The sequence below is a fragment of the Dunckerocampus dactyliophorus genome, chromosome 19 (assembly GCF_027744805.1).
Source record: "Dunckerocampus dactyliophorus isolate RoL2022-P2 chromosome 19, RoL_Ddac_1.1, whole genome shotgun sequence".
NCBI classification, from domain to species: domain Eukaryota; kingdom Metazoa; phylum Chordata; class Actinopteri; order Syngnathiformes; family Syngnathidae; genus Dunckerocampus; species Dunckerocampus dactyliophorus.
In genome coordinates, this window is record NC_072837.1 from 4,109,866 (window position 1) to 4,129,991 (window position 20,126).

Sequence of the window (20,126 nt, forward strand, 5' to 3'; positions counted from 1 at the left end):
AATTAAAACTCCAGTCTCTTTCTTTTAAACGAAATCAAAACGCACATAGCCAGACAAAATAAGTTAGATAAGAGTCGGAAACAAAAATAAAACAGTTTTATTTGTTTGGGCTAGTCTGCCTTTATTAAAATCAGCTCTCATCCAAACAGCTGCTACTTAAATAACTCTGAAATATGATCAAACATTAGCGTATGTTAGCTATTTTTAAGGTCAGCAAACAGGTGGAATGTTATAGTTGCTAGATTTCAGCTGAATATAAAAAAGATGGGGTTTAAATGTAGTAGTAGTATTACACTCGTATGTTTGTTGCTTTTATTTTCAAGGTCAGTGACTTCCGGTGGGGTTTTATTTTCGCGGAATAGTCACACAGCTTCTTCACCATACACGTTTTATTATTGGTAAGGGTTTGGAGTGTTCTGGTCCACCAGTTTTGTTCATCCATCCTGCTCCATGTCGGGATACACCCCCGACACATGCCCCCACCAAGCCGGAATTCCTGCCCTCTTATCTCATCAATCTGTTCAAAGCCTCCACTGACTTTCAGTATTTTAGGAATGCTGATGCACAGCCTTGCAGACATGTTGCTGCTGTTGCTAAAAATAGATGATTTTTCTTTTGCAACTAAGGTTCTTGCCGTCATGTCATGTCCCTGAATCAGTTAATTAGCGAAACACACATTCACAATTAGGATACATGACACTTGAGATTTGACATTATGCTGCTGCTTGGAATATTTTTTTTTTATTATTGATTTAACTTTACAAAGAGTTCAAATACAAACAACCTGTGATATCCATTCAGACAGCGGGCTATACGAGCAACAAAACGGTGGCACTAAATCGTTTTAAAACCAAAAATCATGTGCAATAAATCCACAAATAGTCATTTTTTTGTCTTGTTGGCCTGTGATGTGGAATGAGTGGGGTGACGTGACGTGGGTTGCCACAGTGGGCTCACTCACGCTTGAGCGATGGAGGACACACTAATGGATGTAAAGTTCTGGAATGATGGCACAAGCGGGAGTCATATTTGGATGTTATTCTATTGAGTCATGTGACTTATCCCGTCAACAGAAGGCGTGATCTTGTTTGTGTGATAGGTAACATAATGGCCTGGCAGAGAATCTATTTGGCATTTCATGGTGGCATTGTTAGTGTTTCCTGGTGTTTTTGTTTTTTTTTGCTAAAAGCAAACAGGTGTAATATTTCCAAAGCACATACTGCTCTCTAGTGGGGATGCAGTGTACAATTAGGCCCAGGACTAAAATGGAGTACTATGATTTTGCCTTCAATCACAACATGGTTTTACTTGACAACGCTTATGGTGGTGTATAAAGGCAAAATCATGTCATTGTCCAAAAACGTCTGGACCTAACCGTATAAACAGAAAGTTCATTTGACAGCATCGGCACTCATAATTATGACATGTGAGGAATAATAGACAAATGAAAGCACTTTTGTGAAAGTAATGTAACGTCATAACTTATTATAACATTGATGGGTGTCTCTGTGATGATCAGCAAGAAAGTGTTGCTGGATAAAATCCCAGGATGTGTTCCCAAAATAAGGGATTGTAATACTGATCACTGCATACTGCAGTATTTAACGCTTGAATATATACATATATATATAAAAACACCACACTTGGTAATATTACTCTTTTTTTTTTTCTGGAATCATGTTATTAGAGTCATTTTTTTAAAAACGCCAGAATCCAGATCAGTTAAACTGCCTTTACGTCAATATTTGGGTTAAAAAGACGTCAAACTAGGGACGAGCAAAATAATCCATTTAATTGATCATTGATTAAAAATAGAGTGCACTACTTGGCTGCCACCAACAAAAGTGCTGTTGAGTTTTCTGTCTGAAGAAGAACATGATATCAGCTATGGGAAGCTGAGCTACATCCATGCTATGGCACAACTCCTCCAGACAGCATTATTCTGCTACAACACTGGCGTGGAAACAGGAGTGCAGAGAAACATTCTCCTGTAAAAAAGCAACAATTAATTACCGTACTGACTTGAATATAAGACATACCTGAACATAAGATGACCCTTTTCAATATTCATATTTTTGTGGACGATAAAAAAAATATATATATTTTTTTAGCTGCTTAGCAGTTACGCATCTGTTGTCTGCTACCTTGCCAAACCTTTGGGACACTTTTTTTTCGAGTGGGTCACTTTTTTGTGGCTGCATTTCTAATGGTCCGTGGTGTGAGGGAGTGACAGGAAGAAAAGCTTGCTCGCAGAGAGGTCGTTTGGCGCCATCTGCGGGTTGGCATGTATAAATCGCTGAATATAAAACAACCTGTCGTTTTCAGATTATTTTTCTAGGGTAAAAGTCTTATATTCAGGTCAATACAGTCGTTGATGAATTATTTTTTTCCCCGTAGTTGCTCAAGGAAATTTGATCAAATGTCCCTCCATTTGGAAAAATGATTTGCTGTCCAAATGTTGATGGGCGGGGTCTTTTAAATGACATTCATGGACCACTAAAGTGATCACACACACCATCCCAGCTACTGTGTATCAGTAGATCAGTCTGTTTTATAATCTATGTTTTTTATACACTATTTAACATATATCTACAGTAGTAGACATCTTGTCATAAACTGCTCAGTCATCAGTAGACATCTTATCATAAACTGCTCAGTCATCAGTCTTAACCAAAAAGCCCTTTGTGATGATTTTTTCCCCATCTCATCCCTCCCTGAAAGGCAGAACAAGCGGATAGTGGATAGTGAGGAACCCAAACCTCAGAACCCAAGTGTTAGTGTATTTAGATTGGGCAGGGAGATGGAGAGGAGAAGGGTATCCTGTATTCCAAGCTGTCGGTCATAAAAATAAAACCTCCTGCTCCTGAAGTCTGAGCCTCCGTCGGCCAGGTAACCCAAAACCTGGAGTGGGGAGTCCGTGTGGTATACGGGGAGAGGAACAATGTGGCTCTTTGTGCAAGCTGGGCAGAGAAAACAAGCCGTTTCCCCTGGAAAGAGATCATGTTCGGGCTCCATCTGAGAAGACCACACAAGGCTGATCAGTGCCCTGTCTGCTGTGTGGAGTAAGGAGGCGGAGGAGGAGGAGGAAGACAATCACATCTGGGCACACCAACACACTTCAAGGGACAAAATCTTAAACGATCGTCTGTCTCAAACAGTCCTTGGACACAACACTAGCCGGGGATACTTGTTTTGGTCCAAAACATGCGATTGTGTTGTGTCCCTCCCCCTCGCACACCAAGGAGACTTGTGGTCATGTGGCCATGTGGGTTGCTTCTGGCTTTGGCAACCTGCTGGTCCACAGGCCATGCAACACTGGTGGGCTGTGGGGATCAGGCGGGAAGGTGTTAGCATTGGCGTCGTCCACCAGAGGGCGTGGTACTGAATGTGGCACTGCCATCCTGTGTTGAACAGGGGTGCTGTTCATTCATTGAAAAAAAACAGAAGGGGAGATGAGGATAAGTTAACACACCACATTTATTTGTTCACCCATGACATATATACACTTTTAGTCCGGTCGACACCATACTGATACCTTACACAATCAAACCAAGAACATCTGGCCTCCTTCACACACACACACACACACACACACACACACACACACACACACACACACACAAGCATATTAAATGCAAACAGGCACATGCTCATGTGAAGCCAGCGTTCTATACTCCCCCGTCTCATTGCGTTTTAGTTTCAAAAGCTCAGCGAATACTCAAGTGGTGGGTTCAGATTACACAAGTCTATAAAATATCCCAAATAAACTCAAGGAAATTTAGACAGAAAAAGTTTACTGAGCCAAAATCCCCCAGTCGGGTGCCGTTTGTGTCAGAGTGAGAGATAGTTTAAAATAAATGTAATGGTAAAGACAATAGGACAGCTCAGGTCGGAGCACAGAGGTGGCAAGCTAAAGCCATTCACGTAGGGCAGCAGCCAGCTCCCATTACACACATCGCAGGGCTATAAATCCGTCTGCACGACACAAGCAGCACGCTGTGATTTCATATGTATCGGTTACTAAGGGAACACTTGAAACCACAACAAATGACAACACACACTTTTTAGTGAAAGCAAATCTTGCCGTGCTTGGGACAAAAAAGCAGTTGACTTTTCTGTGTGAATGGGCCAGAATTTTAAAAGCTTTTATTAAGATGACTCTTGCCCTTTTGAGGGGCAACATGCAGTGGAAGAGCAGAGCAGCTGAAATTAAAAACCAGGTCTTAAATATCAGCGGATTAATCTCAGGACATACAGTGAAATGGTAACATGATCTCTTTATTGGCAAGGTACCAGTGGGCGCGGATGCACGGGTGGTGTTACAGGCATTTGGATTCCCAACCCAGAAAGTGAAATAAAGAGGGCCTTTTGATAGGTCCAGAGCAAGGGGCCTGTTCTCCTTTACTTAACATCTGGTTGGCAACGGACAGCAGTTGTGAATGCAGATGGGGGGAAATAACGAGCGCTATAGTCAGGCAAGCTGATGACAGTCGCTGTGAGTGTCACTGTGACATCTATAATGGAATCATTTGGTTTTGTCCACATGTTTTCTAAAGAAGCCCCACAGCTGTTTCCCAGCTGGGTCTTCTAGTCACAGGACCTCTTCTGACTATCTCTACATTGACATTGAAAGTTGTTTGCAGTGTCACCATTAATTAACCTTGCTTGATTTGTCTTGTTGACTGCTGACTTGAGTCTGTTCTTCACTATAACCACCTCGTGCCCTGCAAACCGACCTGGATGAAAGTATATGTTTAACACACATGCTACTGTGTGGAGGCAAAGGCATCCTGGCATGCAACCAGAGCATTGTGACTGTCAGGTTGTTGCGAAAGTGATCGCCTTTCAAAGTGACTCTCACTGCCCGTGCCCTTCACCTCCTTCCCCTGTTGTAACCCTAGAGCACGGAGGAGTGCCAGGTAACCAGGATTCTCTCTCTTTGGCGCCATGCTGTTTAGTGACCATGTGAAACCTGTGATTCAGTTTCCCCTATGGGAGTCTGTGCACACATTTTTCCGGTCCTTGGTCAAGTGATATTTGGAATCATTTGTGGTTTTTAATTCAACCGACATGGGTTGCCACAATGCAAATTGATGTATTAAAGCATTAGCAAAATGTCTTTTGAAAGACATGCCACTGTTTAATGATTCCTTCTAGCCCGGGATTAGCATTTCTTACCTCTGTCTGTTATTTGTTTTGATCGCGGATGCGCAAGCATCTCCTCTTCTGAGCTGGCTCCATGTCTCCAGAATTGGGTGTATTAGCAGGGCTTCGCAAGCTACCCTTGTCCCTGAGTTTGGGCAAGAGCAGCGGGGTGGGGCTCCCACCTGTCTTTGGTGCAGTGGGTAGGGCATAGGCATGGTCCTCATCTGGGAAATGGGGGTCCTCTCCTGCATCTGTGACTAAAGGCTCTTCAGACTGACCTACCGGACCCTCAACTCGTGCAGGGCCGACAACAGAGCACTTGTTCTCTTTTATGGACTCCTGCTCAGTCAGTGCAGTATCTGCTGGGGGTGCTGATACTCTTTGGGGTAAGAGTGAGTCTGAACTGCCTGTGGATTGTACAGAGGACATCCCATTTGGACCATGGCTCTGAGATTTCAGGACAGAAGACATGGCACCATATGGGTGGTTGTTCACTGTAGGGCTTGGTGGAGGTGACACATGAGAGTCCTTATTTTGGTTTACAGTGTCATGTGAAGGAGATTTGGGGGGTTGGATGATGTCATGGAACCCTGATTTGATACTCTGCACAGTGCGTGACTCCTCCAACCCTGAGAAGTCCTGTAATCCCCTGGCATTAGGTTCCAGCTTCACTTGGGTTCTTTGTAGTACCCTTTGTATAACTTGTCGTTCTGACTGCTGCTGTTGTTGTTTATAGTCTATCAGTCCTTCCGAGCTGCGTGTTGAGAAAGGGGATGTGTTGTACTGTGCTCTGGGGGACGATGTCCCACTGTGGCATGTGGATGATGGGGATGGGAATGGCCTCTCTGATTTAACCCAACTCATGTCCTTGGAATTGGGGTCACCATGTGACAAGTTTCCACCCACTTTGTGGTGTACAAATTGGGCATTCCCTTCAGGTATTCCAGGAGATGGAACCTTGGCGGGCATGGTTCTACATCTGTCTGTTCCCTCTGGGACAGGCTGTATAACGCCACTGTGGTTTGGGATTTCATGATTTGTTTTGGGAGGCACTGGAACCGGGATTGGAATGGGTATTGGGACAGGCAGGGGAACAATAATGGGGTAAGGTACCAGGACAGTGGGCTGTGGTAGGAGTGGACTAAAGGAAGGAATGCCTAAGTTCATTATAGGAGGTATCGGGACAGGGCCTCTAGGTAACATGTTCACTGGAGGGGAGTGTAAGCCAGGGAAGTAGGGTCGAGGGAAGGGGTGCATCAGTCCTGGGGGGTTCATAGAGGAGGAATTGGGAGGCTGCAGGTGTGGAGAGTGGGGGGTTCTGTGGATAGGGCTAGAAGAGGGGCCTGATTGTCTTGGATGGTTGGCAAGGGGGCTTCTGAGGCCCTGGGCATGAAGAGGAGGCCTGATGAAGGGCATTGGCATTTGAGGAATTGGCTGATGATCTAAAGGGGGGCGTGGAAGAGGAGGAGAGATAAGAGTAGGGTGAGGTGACACCGCCAAAGCAGGAGGTGGTTGTTGGATGGACCTGTCCCCCGTCCTCTGTACAGAACCAAGTAGCTTAGATGAAGATGATGATGACGACTCTGATGGGGAGATGGAGGATGATTCTGTTGAGCCCAAGATTGGTGTAGGCCCCTTAGGGGAGATGTTTCTATGATGCGCTTCCCCTGTGCTACTGCTGTTATTCCAAGATTCTGGAGTGAGAAGTTTTTGCCCGGCAATACTGGTGTCCGATCTCCCCTCCTGGCCGGCTCTAGCCGGACTGGAACACGTAAGAGCAGCACGGGCTTCTCTGTAGAAAACATCCATCTTGTACTGATTGAGACATTTGGTGCTGCAGAACTGGAGTCGCTCTTCTCCAGATCCAAAATCCAGGTATTCTTTGGTATGTCGGACATGCTTACACCAATCACACACCTGCATTACAGGAGAGAGAGACTGTGGAGGGTCATTAGGAGATCCCATCATATCCGATGTTAATTATAGTACCTCACAAAAGTGAGTACACCTCTTACATTTCAGCAAACAATTTGTTTTATAGCATCGTCTCAAGGGACACAACTATGGAAAGGAAAGTTGGATATACAGTCATCCCTCCCTACATCGTGGTTCGAATAGCGCTCCCTCATTCTAACGCATTTTTTCCAAAAATGTATTATTTAATGATCATTGTTTCATGCTTGACGATGGCCCATTATTAGTAAAAAAAAAAAAAACAAAGAAATACAAGTTATATGTAGTATTCTGGCTAGTAGGCATCAGTAATGACACAAAACATTAATGACACATGACCTTACATTACACTACCATCACACTGCAAGTAGTCAGCCATGGCATATCCGACATAAAAGAGTGAAAAGAAGTTATCCTATTTCGTGTGAAAGTGGTAAGTTTTTTTGGCTTCTTACTTTGTCTTTCTTCCCCACTCCGTTTGAAACCCTTTCTTATATTTCGAATAAATAAATTGGAGGCTAATTAGTTAGTGTTCCCATAGCCTGCGCATTAACAATGTGTTTTAAACAAAGAATAATAGGAGTGTGAAGGTGACTATGTTAAAGGTGTTATGTCACGTCTGCATGGCTCCAATAATGGTAAAAACATATTTATAAAGTCATCAACAGGTTTTCTATGCTATAACTATGAAAATATTCAGTTTATTAATATTGAATCCTACATCTTGTAAATTCACTTATTTCGGTCAAGTCTGGAACCAGTTAACCAGGATAAACGAGGGACGACTGTACTTGTGTAGTAGTACACAATAGTAATACACAATAGTACTATTGAGCAGTCAGTGTACAGTTTATAAAGTAGTACAGATTTGCTATCTCCTGAAAATACACAGCTATTATTGTCTAAAAAGTTTGCAACACAAGTGAGTACCAAGATGTACCAAGATGATTGTCCGACAATCAAGCATTATGGTGGTAGACTCATAGTCTGCGGCTGCATGAGTGCTGCCGACACTGGTGAGCTGTTATTTTACTGAGGGAAACATGCATCCCAGCATATTATATCCAAGTTTCTCTTTTTAGTATTGTCCCTTGAGAATACGCAATAAAAAGGTTGCCTAAATGTGAGATATTGTGTGCATGTTTTAATCTTGTAATTTTATAGTGTACTTACTCTAACATTGCTGTTTATCTTCATCACCAGCCTGGGTGAGTCCTCCGTATGGGGGTGCAGGGGGGACTTCTCACCATGAAGGTCTTCATCTCTGGCCTAATTGGTGAAAACCGGCAAACGTGAGTTCACATATGATGGATGAACTTGAATCAAAATGATGTTGTTTCTTCAAATCCAAATATTACGCTGGAATCAATCCACAAGCATTAAGGCGAATTTGAAGGCAAGAGTATGAAATGAATCAAACCCTACAATTCAGTACAGCAGAGGGAAGTGTGGTGAAACAGATATACTTCTACAACCACGCAGCGAGATGATGCTACTGATGTATTGTCATATTAATAATGCCTTGCCAGTATTAATATGGGAAATTCCTCTTGATTCATGTAAGATGATCCGCTGTGGATCCGAGTGTGTTCCCCAGCCCACCGAGTCGTGTTGAGTTACGACACATGAGGCAGCTGAAGGTAAGGTATGCACTGAAAGTGGACACCTCGCCCCAGGCCTCCTGGCCTTCCTCTCAGACAAGCAGCAACAAGCCAACCATGCCGCTTCCCTCCCCGCCTCTGACAAAGTAGAGTTTGTTGCACACGGTCTGCTCAGCCCATCATTTTTGTCTCAGCAATCTTATGAATAAGCCTCCTGCAGTATAGGCAACAGCGATGGTGAAAGCTGATATCTCTGCCTGTCACCCTGTCACTCTTTACCTCTAATTTGGGTATATCTCTGTCTTAGTGGAAGGTGATAAATGGTGTTGTGTGCATCAGAGCAGTCCCTAATAGTAGTTGTTTTGGTTTGTCTCACAAACTGAAACCACTCTAATGGCTGACCCGCACCATTAACGAGAACCTGATATGTCCTCGATACACTTTGACCTTCATCACAAGATTTTTTTTTCCTAACAAATGTTCAAAGAGATCCTTTTTCAAAAATGTTATAATACTTGTATCGGAGAGCAGCCCTGTTATTGGTGGGCCATCTGACTGAATGGATGGTGAAGGGAGTCCAGCGAGAACATGGGGGCGGGGGGGGACAATGCAGGGACACATTTTACTGGTTTGACACTTTTGACGTTCAAGTTTGAGCACTAGTCAGGGACAAATTTGATTGGCAAACATGACGAAGATTGGCCAGAATGTGCGGAGAAGTTGCAGGGATTGGACAAAGTTACGAAGTGACACATACTTTGCAGGGATTGGTTGAATTTGTGTGAACTGGCGCAATCATAACGTCACAAAATCCTTGAGGGTGTGTAAAGGGGTACGCCTCTATTGCAATGATATGAATATGAACATTAATATGTTCGCTCACAATCAATATGTTCGGTCATTGCTCACTTTATTGCGCTTGAAGTAGGCCCGTCTGCAGGCGGCGAAACACTTCTCACTGCAGAAGCTCTTCAGCTCGGAACCCATGCATAGAGAGTAGCGCTTGACACCTTCCTTCTGGCACCAAACACACACTATCTGCACATTCTGCACGTCGTCCACTGCAGGGGAGAAGAAGACAGCCGTCAAAATAAAAAAAGAACATTTGCAAAACTGCAACTTCGCAGCCCTATTTTTCCATCATACACCGTAACCGATGAGTTACAGTTTTCATAGGTGCAGCAATATTAGCAACAACATAAGTATACAACAATGTTGAAGTAGTACATGAAGTAGACTTTGTTTTATGTAACTTTGATACACTGGATAAGGGCTGCAAGACTCTGCAAGAAATGTGACTCACGATTTACTTACTTAGAATTGAGATTGCGATTCTCAGGGCCAATTTTTTAACACGGCCACTCATCCGCACGCACACACACACCCCATGTTTAAAAAAAAAATCACACTTTTTATTATTTTAATCATTATTATTATTTGACTGCTCATTGTGTTGTTCTGCTTTAAAGACAATTTTACAACTTTTTTAGAAACGGAAAGACTGAAAATAATCCATCAAGTCAAAAACATGGCACGCTCGCTCATTCCACAGTACTTTCTTGCCCATAATAAAGACAAGTCACAAGAAAAGTCAATTAATGAACGCAATTTCTTCCCCCACGAGCTGATGTATGATTGCCACTGTGCCTCGCCGGCCAGGGCAGTGGGGTTAACTTGCCCTAGTCAACTCTCTGGAGAGAATGAGGGGGAAGTGTTAGCCGTCATGCTACAGTGCAGCATGAGTCCTCCTCTAGCAGAAAGGCAGCGTTTCTTTGTGATGCAGCTCGTTAAAAATAGTTTTAGAAAATTGTTGTCACTTAGAATTAGATTGCATGTTTTACTCAGATTTTTGTTGTATAGCCCTAAACTGGATCCAACTACGACTAATCTATTACCTTCAGATATATACAGTAGATATCCTCTATGCAAATCCTCTAGTTGTACACCACAAACGTTGTTCAACAAAACAAATTGTTTTCACTTATAGAGTCAGGGCAATTAAAACTGTCACTCTCTGATTAAAATTTGAATCTTTACCTGCTGATGGCTTTATGAGAGGGACAATGACAGGTGCACTTTTGTGCTCCTTGGGTGTGGATGTGCTTGTCGATGAAGAGGAAGGTGACGAAGGGATTCTGGACGAATCCTTCTCACCACTTTTCATTGCAAGGACTGAGTGACTGACTTTGCTGTCCGCGGTCTTGGGTTTTGGCAAGGAGTTTTCTGTAAGACAAGGATCCAAAAAGTCAATGAGAGCGTAGGCGCTGCAAATCTGAATGACTTAATGTCAGTAAAACCTGCAGAACCTGTTGGCAGAGTCATGTCCAATTCATTTAAACAGTGCCCCTACCTTTTAACACAGATACATGCTGGCGCCTCTCCCTGTAGTTCCTGATCTCATTGGCCTCGGAGTCTCTGAGATCTACTTTGTCATAGCCATACCATCCCAGGAGCTCATTCATGGTGCTTTCAGCAAAAGTCTACAAGAGTAAAAATGAGAAAGAAGTACGGGATTAACATTGTTTTGAAACGTATAAGGTAACTGAGCCACAAATTGGATATTGTGTACAAGTTTTGATCCTATGCTAAACATAATCAGACACTACTACTCTGAATGAATGGGAGGGATTCTTCCTCAGCTCCCGCCCTGCTAGAGAAATGAAAGTGCGCACAGTGGAGTACAGTATGACGCTTTTTTCCATGATGTGCTCATGTTGTTTACCCTTGCTAAATCTGAGACGGAAAGGTTTAAAACCCAACACCAGTTTGAGATCTATGAATCATCCTTTTGTTTATCTCTTCTAATTGGGAAAAAAGCGGGAGAAAAGAATACTGTTCCCTACAGATGTGTGGTCTCCCCCTCTTCTTTATTTTATTATGACCAGATTTAAAAAAAATTCAAAACACAAAGGTCTCTCTCTTTATCCACCCACCTCACTCTGTGGCTTTTGGAAGAACCGGATTGGAGGAGAAACCTGATCCAGAACGGGCAGAAATCAGAGCGGGACACCCAACACCGCAGCGAGGTCCCACGCTTCTCGGAAATGCCCCCGCTTCTCTCCCTTCTTCTTCTCCACATCCATCCTCTCCGTGTTCACCATCCTCCCCTCCACCCCGACACCTTCCAGCCCTGACACCCGACCCAGCCCTGCCTCTCAGGTTTCACCCTTTTCCAGCCCAGCCAGTCTGCTGTGGTCTGTGTTGTAGTGGCGTATACCGACTGCACATTCTTTCCCTTTGCTTTTCCTCACTCCGACCTCTGCTCTCCACCAGGGCCTCAGAGAAATGGATCTCTCCCTTGACTTGCTCACTTTCTGCTGTGTATGTGCAAGCACTGGTATCATGTCCAACTAAATATGCCTAACGATGATTAAAGTCAAGTATCTGGTGTCTGGTGCTGCGCTCTGGACGCGAAGTGGAGGGAGTGGGACCCAATGTGGTGTTGAAACAGATGTATTACAGAGACAACACTGGGCCGGACCTCAACAGAGTGAGAAATCAGTTATCCTTCCTTCCAGTGTGTGAACTTCTTTCCATCTTAAGATGGCTACACATTCACTCAAGAACTCAAGTCTGGCCTCTACACCATACACACAGCGGCCAGTCACTGGGGTGGGGGTGGCACGGCTTTTCTAACATACAGTATGACTTTTGACCCGTAGGAGCTTACAGTACTTGTCTGTGGAAAAATGTGTAAATGGTGACACTGAACTCCAATGAATATGGTGTATTATTATTAGTAGGGATTGTACCTTAAGGGCCAGAAACTGTCCTTTATCATACTTGTTTCGGACAAGCTACGGCTATTTATTGAACTCCGAGGAGTTGTACCAATTGTCCCATTTTTGGCACCAAAGAGTTATGTAGTACATTAGTAGGGACAGCACCTCAAAGGACAGACATCGACCTGGACTCTTGTTTTACACCTATTTGTACCTTTACGCATATTTCTGACAGTGTAGCGCCAAGTATTAGTATCAAGGTACATGTTTTGACCTTTTGTTGTATATACTGTAGGCTGTAACTTATGAGAGATGCTTTACCCTGATTTATGATCGTCTCGGACAAGGGTTTTCAAAGTGTGAGCCGGGCCTCCCTTGGGAGCTTCCAGAAGACTGACAAAACTAAAGAAAAACAAGCTAACTTAGTTATGTCAAATGTACATTGAGTTTTAGCTTGTAAAGTGAGCAAAGAAACACACAAAACTCAACACAAAATATGCAGTCTGGTTGATTGAAAAGTTGTTTTGTGATCATTTGGATGCCATACTTTGAAAATGCCTGCTCTGGGGTTAATTATTGGACTGTAATTGGACTGTTTGTACTTTTTCCAGAACCAAAGAAGAGGTACAGGTTTGTTCTCAAGGTGTGAAATTCAGGTGTCAAGGGTATAACCGGCACAGTGACAGACTCTCTATACCCCTCTCGTAGGTACAGTGATGTATTGTTTTCCTGCGGATAAAGCTTTGTGTCGTTCATTCAACAGTTTTGTCCGCCCACACTTCCCACAATGTTGTTTTTGTTTCTTTCTGGCAGTTCAGACAAACATCTGCTTTGTGAGAGTGACAGGCCATATCCTAAACCACAGTGAAACTTGCGGCCAAAGCCAACAAGCCCGGGGCCGACCCTGAGCGATCCAACCAGGGGCAGGCTTACATCAAGTGAGGATAGCGTTTCACATGTTTTGATTAAAATTAGGGGAACTCGTAACACTACACCTCCCCTGGATATCAAAACTCCGCAGTCCAAACCACTTACAGAAAAAGCGCACATTTCCTCCCTGCACTAAATGCCAGAATCATCCCCTCCTTCCCAGCGCCTGCTTGAAGGAGCCTCAGATATCCCTTACCAACAGTCTCAAATAACCAGTGTCCGAACCCAAACAAAGCACACAGTCCATGGATACATTTCCATCCAGTAATGTGTGCATAATGGAGGGAGGGAGTCATGTCTTTGACTGGAAGGACAACCTTAAAATCTTCAGTTAGGTGGTTGTGGTGCTCCCCTCTTCTCAGCCACCCAGTGTGGGGCTGATGCAGGTTATTTAAGGGGTCCTCACGCCCCCCTCCCCTCCAAGCCCAGCAGGCGCTGTGAAGAAGTGACGCACATCTGGATCTCCAGTGGACACAACAGCGTGCATGTCCCGGCCACAGCTGGCCTCACATGACGTCACAAAAGATGAATGTTACTGTGCTAACATCTACAGCCTAATTAAAACGTCTTGACTGTTGATAGAGATGTTTATTATTATTACTGCTGGTACAAAACAATTCCTCTTATGAGTTATGGTCACATAAATAAGAAGTGCATTAAGCATGTTAGTCCTGCAGTGATTTGTGCATAGTTCACTAAATTAGGAAAAACGAGCGTTTCCTCACCTTCATCTCCTGGTTTATTTCCCTCTTTACGGGGTGCGCGGGTTTCCTGCTGCGTTTACTTTCTGGAGGTCTCCCTTTCTCCATCTCTGGCATAGTCCCGGTCTGTAGAAGTGGATCCGCTTCGGATCTGCTGTAACTGTAGATGGGGCTTCACTGAGTCAGTGAAGTGAGTCCGAGTGAAAGCTGTCACTCGCAATGACAGCGGCTGTCATTCCCGGACGTGTGAGCTCCTCATCTGGGGCTCCACGCAAAGAGAACGCGGGACATGCGTGTGTAGTGCGCTCCGTGCTGGAGGCTCCACTGTTGAACAAGCCCCCACTCGCTCCTCTTTACCGCCGTCGAGCTGGTGTCAATACCGGAAGTAGAATTTCCGGTTGGCTATGTAAATAAAATCCCTTCAGAGGGGTAATTATATCTATATCTATAGATATAGATATAGATATAGATATAGATATATATATATATATATTACGCTCTGTGGTGGATATTGTATGTAATGTTGGCTGCTTCTATGCTTTTATATGTTTTGAGAAATTAAAGTTGAAAGGACCTAAACTTTGGAGTTTTTTTTTTTATACATGTAATTGCGCTAACTGAACTAGTATTTGCTGTTTCACTGGCAAAGTATCAACACACTCATTCAAACAACAACGATATGTAAAAACAAAAACATTTATCAATATTAGATTTTATCGGTAGCTTCGTCAATAAGGACTTGAGACATGACAATAAGGTCATATTGCCTCAGTGGACCAAAATGTGGATAAATTGGGCCTGCCATTGAAACATCTGAACACTGAATTGGTAAAGTAAAATAATACAAACTAAGAACATGGAAAATATGACTAAATGTAAAAATATCAAAATACGTCAAATTTAGCATTACCCAAGCATTTCTTCAACAAGTGTCAATATTTGTCAAAATGTCTATATTTTGTGAACCCAAACTATGATAACTAAAGCAGATTTTCTGCTCTGCTACGCTTTACCCATTTTTATTTTGCTTTTATTTTGAAAGCTAACCCAGCTAGTCCTGGTGTAACTGCACCACTTGATGCTGCGCTCCACACCACATTTTAGGATGGAGGAGGGAGAGCCTCTGATTTGTTGTAACCCAACACCTGGCACCCACCGCCGTCCCCCCCCCTTCCCAAATCTCAGCAGATACATTTCATAAGGAATGCAAAGACTGTTTTATCTGAGGGGACACAGTACAAACACTGTCTGTATAGTCTTGTCCTAAAATAAGGAGACGAGAAGGCCACGGTGGGTTAAATGATACCAGGCGGAGGTTTTTTTTTCCACCCGGCATCTTTTTGATCAGAGCATGTCCAGTGTGAAACACCTGAAATGCCCACAAGGTCAAGATGTGTGAAAAGATGAGGAAGTCAGGTGAAGTTCTTGTCTGTCTACGTCTTTAAGCATTGTGAGCTTTTAAGAGAAACATTTGTGCTGCGTGGTTATTCTGGATGTTAAAGGCCAGGCAGGGGAACTAGTGCCTATCGTGTTTCCCAGCCGCTTAGGAAAAGATGAGAGATGATCGGGTTGCATTCGGCAACATAAACATGAGTGAGAAAGGCGTTGTATTGCTTTTACGTGATTATTTTTACCTGGTTATTTTTACATAGCCTACATGTGCAGAAATAGAGGCATACTGCCGGAGACTTTGGGAGTACACTAAAGTACATTTGGCTTACTTATATAAATACATTTGGTATACTGTTTTGATCGAGATTTGCATACAAAAGTTGTTGTTTTTTTATCCCCATAGAAGGAACACATAATGCAGATTCATTCTGTGTACTTTCTATGGTCAAACCGTTGCTGTCATAAACTGTTGATTAAGTGTACAGGCTAGGTTTTAAGTAACGTTTTAGGATTCTTAACTTTACTAACTGTCATTTAAGTGTAAAAAGAAGTTAGCCACTGTAAGAGTAAAACATTTGTTATAAAAGTGTGAAAAGAAGTTAACCAAACCACTGTTGGTGGTAAAACAATAACACACTTAATTTAGATTTTTTTTTTTTTGTCCTGTCTAGCCATTAAGGCAGATAGTATTTGCTCTTTCCACTATTATACATAATTTATTTGACTGATGTTTTGTTGTTATGCAAATATGGAGCGTCCGGACCGGAGCAGGAGGGGATAGAGAAGAAGAGAAAAGGAAACAGAAAGGGGAGTACGGGGACAAGAGGGGGACAATAGTTTTTAATAATTTTGATTTTCAATGTTCCACGTGTGTCTCATTTCTTAATTGATGTGCGAGTGTAAAAAGAAGTTATCCCCTATTCATGTGTAAAATGTCAAACCAGTAAAACATTTTGTTGTTATGCAAATATGGAGCAGCAATCGCAGGGCACATATAGACAAACAATCATTCACACTCATATTCATACCTATGGGCAATTTAGAGTCGATTGCAGCGTCACTACAAATCTTTTAATAATAATAATAATCAGGGTTTTCATGCGAATTGCTAGCTAAATATGGATCACTGTCACTTGTCTTTCTAGCCTATCTTGCAGTCGATCTGTCAGTTTCAGTAAGTAAATCCATATTGTTTTACTAGATGTATTTTACAAATTTTAGTACAATAGTATGGGGTTTCATGCCAGGGCTAGACAAGCAGCAATCTGGTATTGTATTTTGCGTGTGTATAAAGCTGTCAATGTCACTTACTGACAATCAAAAAAAATACTTGTGGCCAATTTTGTGAATGTGTTATATCATAGTCATCACAACACGATATCAGTGAATGTTGTTATTGTGTTATTGTTGTGAATATGTCACTTTCTCTGCTATGCGTCGATCCGCCCAGGGCTTCATTCGAGCCAGAACCGCCACTGATGACAGCAGTATCACAAATATGTTTTATTAAGTGAGTACTCTGCAAAGTTTTGTGGGATGTACTGTATACAGTACGTCCACAAAAAAGGGCGTTTGAGTGTATTTCTAGCACATAATTTCATCTGTGCATCATGCCATCTTTTACACACTACCTTCTACTGTACATGGAATCTTGAGTTTAGAATTTAACATGTTGAAATATTAGTACATGGTTGGACGTGAATGTCAGTCTTCAATGGGTTGGGGTTGGCCCGGTAGACACCGAAATGTGGAAATTGGGACTGGGTAGAGGTCAACTTGCTGCCTGAAACACACATGGTGTTTAACATACAATACTACTTTGTATCCTTACAAAAATGTGGGAAAATTCAGTCTAGTGAAGTATACTTGCACTAGTATAATATAACACTAGTACTAGTTCTACCACAGAACATGTATTTCAAATTAAGTGTACTTAAAAGTGAAATTTAAGTGTTATGTTCTAGTAATGAGAGACAGCCAGGAAGACAAGACTGTCTCCACTCTTGCTCAGTCTGCTCTGGTTGGAGGAATCCAGGCAGCACCGCTCGTGTAAACAGAAATCTGACCTCGTGCTCGGGGTTTGGGTTTCGCTCCCTCGTAGACCCGCTGATGTCACTCGATCCGACCCTGCTTTGGGAAACTGGGCTTATCTGATGCCTCACAAAAGGTCCCCCCTCTCTTTCCAAATCTCCATAACAGCGCACATCTGGTGCCTCTGCAGGGAACGATGGTCCTTTCTGAGAGAGAGACGAGGAGAGAAGGGTGGGGGGTTAAAGTAGCCATCCACTTAGACAAATGACAGGGGACGCGAGGCTGTCCAAAGGGATGAAGTTACAGTCCCCAAACATCTGGAGTGAATTATGAAAAGTCCATGGATACATGATAGCAGCATGTTTACTTTCTCAATTTAAAGGATTTGGAACATCTTGGAGGCTGCCCTGACTCCTCAACTTGAAAAAGTAACACTGTATTCAGGGGTGACTTGTAGTAGCTGTAATGGCCGACAGGGGGCAATGTCTACTTGATAGAACCCCATTATCGTGTACTGTACTTTTATAAACAGTGTAATGAGTTTATTTTATTTATATATTTAAAAACATATAGATTGACAGGTAGAGAGACTATTCTAGAACAAATATTACTGTTACCACCTTTATACATACAACTATGCTGCATGAGATATAATGTGATGGAATCGTAAGATTAGAGATAGCTAGCTAGTAGTTAGTCACCACGTTAGCATGATAGATACACAGATACATTAATTAAGATGGTTGGATAGACTGACAGATAGATAGATAGTCCTAATGATGGAGTATGGATGACCTGATACAGTAAATACTGTAATTAAATTTACGTTCTGTTGTTTGAGCACTAGATGTCACTGTTGCCTTGCTTTTTAGTGGCCCGACAGGAGACGTTCAACAGGTTTACATACGCAATTTTTTAAACCTAAGTAGATGAATATAAAGTAATTCCTTGAAACTGATTTCCAAATAAATACCAACGATTAACTAAATCTGCTTATTCTACTAGAGAATGGTGCAAACCTCATTTGAGAGTGGTTTGCCAATCATGGTCACCATGGGAACGTAATGACGGTCGGTCTGGTGCAGGTGTCAACTGTATTGCTCGTCCCGTTCGACATGTTGCTGATTTCAGCCACAGTAAAAGCATAAAGTGAAGTAAGTGAAAAAAATATACAGAGGTTATATGGTCGGTTGCCCTTCCAATTGTGTTCAAAGTGTTTTAATTAACCGCTTACGTAATTAATAACAGTACAATACACAGAATATGGCGTCATGACCGCTGTCTCGCCCTTCCCTCCTCTCTCCCTCATTACTTCCTGGCTATTGGTGACGTCACCGGGCTGCGTATATAAGAGTAGTTGAGCGGCAGACGGCTGCAGCATTGGAAGCAAAATTATCGACAGAGGGAGAACGCTTTGTCCACTCGCATCGCTTTTTGACAACAGGTCCAACATGTGCAAAATGACCATCGTCCACTTGGGAGTGATTGCCTTTGCCATTTGCTTATCAACACAGGTAAGCCTGCATTGACACTGACTAAAATGTTGTGGGTTGTGTTATGAGTTGTATTGCTATTATGTAGTCTAAAGTCTCTCATTTAAGGAGCTGGAGCATCTGTTTGGGGATTTTTAGAGAGTAACCTTACAATTGATAGAATGATCTTCTGAATGGTGCAGTAATTTTAAAAAATTACATCCTTGTCATCCTATGTTTATCATCCTCTATGTGTTTTTATCCTTCTTTCTTTACACCTAAGACTTGATGACTCAGATGTAATGATGCCTGCCCTGCGCAAATGTGGCGAGAGGGTCTAAAGTTACTTCTGGTGTCAGAAGAAACCCGACCTGGGCGTATGTTGTGCGACTTCCTGATTAATTCATTTGTTTTAACTGCATTTGGGAAGAAGGGATGGATTAAATAAGCTCTGCTTCTTCCTACTTCATTTCAGATATGAATTGTCCTGTACATCAATGGAACTTTGTTAAACATGTTAGAAATCAACTAAACCGTTACCATACCGCGTGCATTTAAAATGTGTGGTCAGTTTTTCAGTGTTTTCTCTATATATCAACTTTTTTCCTCCTCATGTTCCTAATCAGGTGGTCTCTCAGAACAGCACAGACCCCAGCACAGGCATGAACTACACCTCCAACAGCAGCATGCCCACCATGGCCACGGACACCTACAGCAGCTCGACCAACACCACCAACTCCCCCACTGCAGCGGGCCTCTCGCTGCACGCTGCCTTCACCTCCTCTTCTTGCACCTTGCTCCCCATCCTCGTGACGGCAGCCTCTTTTCTGCAGAGCCTCTCTTGTTGAAAGAACCCACACCCTTTTATTACCTATCACAACACTGCACCAGACTAACAGGGATGGACTTCTTTATCCTCTTAAGAATGAAAATATGTAATATAAAAGGCTTTCAGTGACACAGGTGGGACTTTGGCTGGAGGCTTACCCCCCCCACCTTGCAAAAAAGCAACTCATGGCTTCACTGTGGAGATGCTTAGGGCTGCGCTTCACTTGTAATGTGGTCACAATGCTGACCACTTGGTTAATTGTGTAACTTCAACTCCAACTGGCTTCGCTCCATACAGTTAACCCCCCCACCTCAATTTGGCTCCTCAGTCTTCACAATTTCACAGTTGTA

The 20,126-nt window shown here is 42.9% G+C and overlaps 1 protein-coding gene across 2 annotated transcripts; it reads right to left on the minus strand.

Moving 5' to 3' along the window:
* Positions 1-133: 133 nt before the first annotated feature.
* On the minus strand, positions 134-14,388 carry LOC129172085 (sine oculis-binding protein homolog A-like). 2 transcript variants are annotated; one of them, XM_054761464.1, is made up of 7 exons: positions 14,077-14,388; positions 11,050-11,179; positions 10,737-10,922; positions 9,609-9,760; positions 8,272-8,367; positions 5,179-7,062; positions 134-3,419 (listed from the first exon to the last, which is right to left on the minus strand). In XM_054761464.1, the coding sequence occupies exons 1-6, from the start codon at positions 14,167-14,169 to the stop codon at positions 5,188-5,190; spliced, it is 2,532 nt and encodes an 843-aa protein (XP_054617439.1). In that variant the 5' UTR covers positions 14,170-14,388; the 3' UTR covers positions 134-3,419; positions 5,179-5,187. The 2 variants fall into 2 exon arrangements, with proteins under 2 accessions (XP_054617439.1, XP_054617438.1); XM_054761463.1 differs by having other exon boundaries at positions 135-3,419; positions 5,179-7,083.
* Positions 14,389-20,126: the final 5,738 nt, after the last annotated feature.

Bases quoted from the DNA above. Each gene is read 5' to 3' on its own strand.
- LOC129172085 (XM_054761463.1), bottom strand. From the start codon at position 14,169: ATGCCAGAGATGGAGAAAGGGAGACCTCCAGAAAGTAAACGCAGCAGG. The intron at 9,761-10,736 runs GTAAAGATTCAA...TCTCCCCTGCAG, and splicing joins TCTCATAAAGCCATCAGCAG to TGGACGACGTGCAGAATGTG. The intron at 8,368-9,608 runs GTGAGCAATGAC...TTCACCAATTAG, and splicing joins CCTACTTCAAGCGCAATAAA to GCCAGAGATGAAGACCTTCA.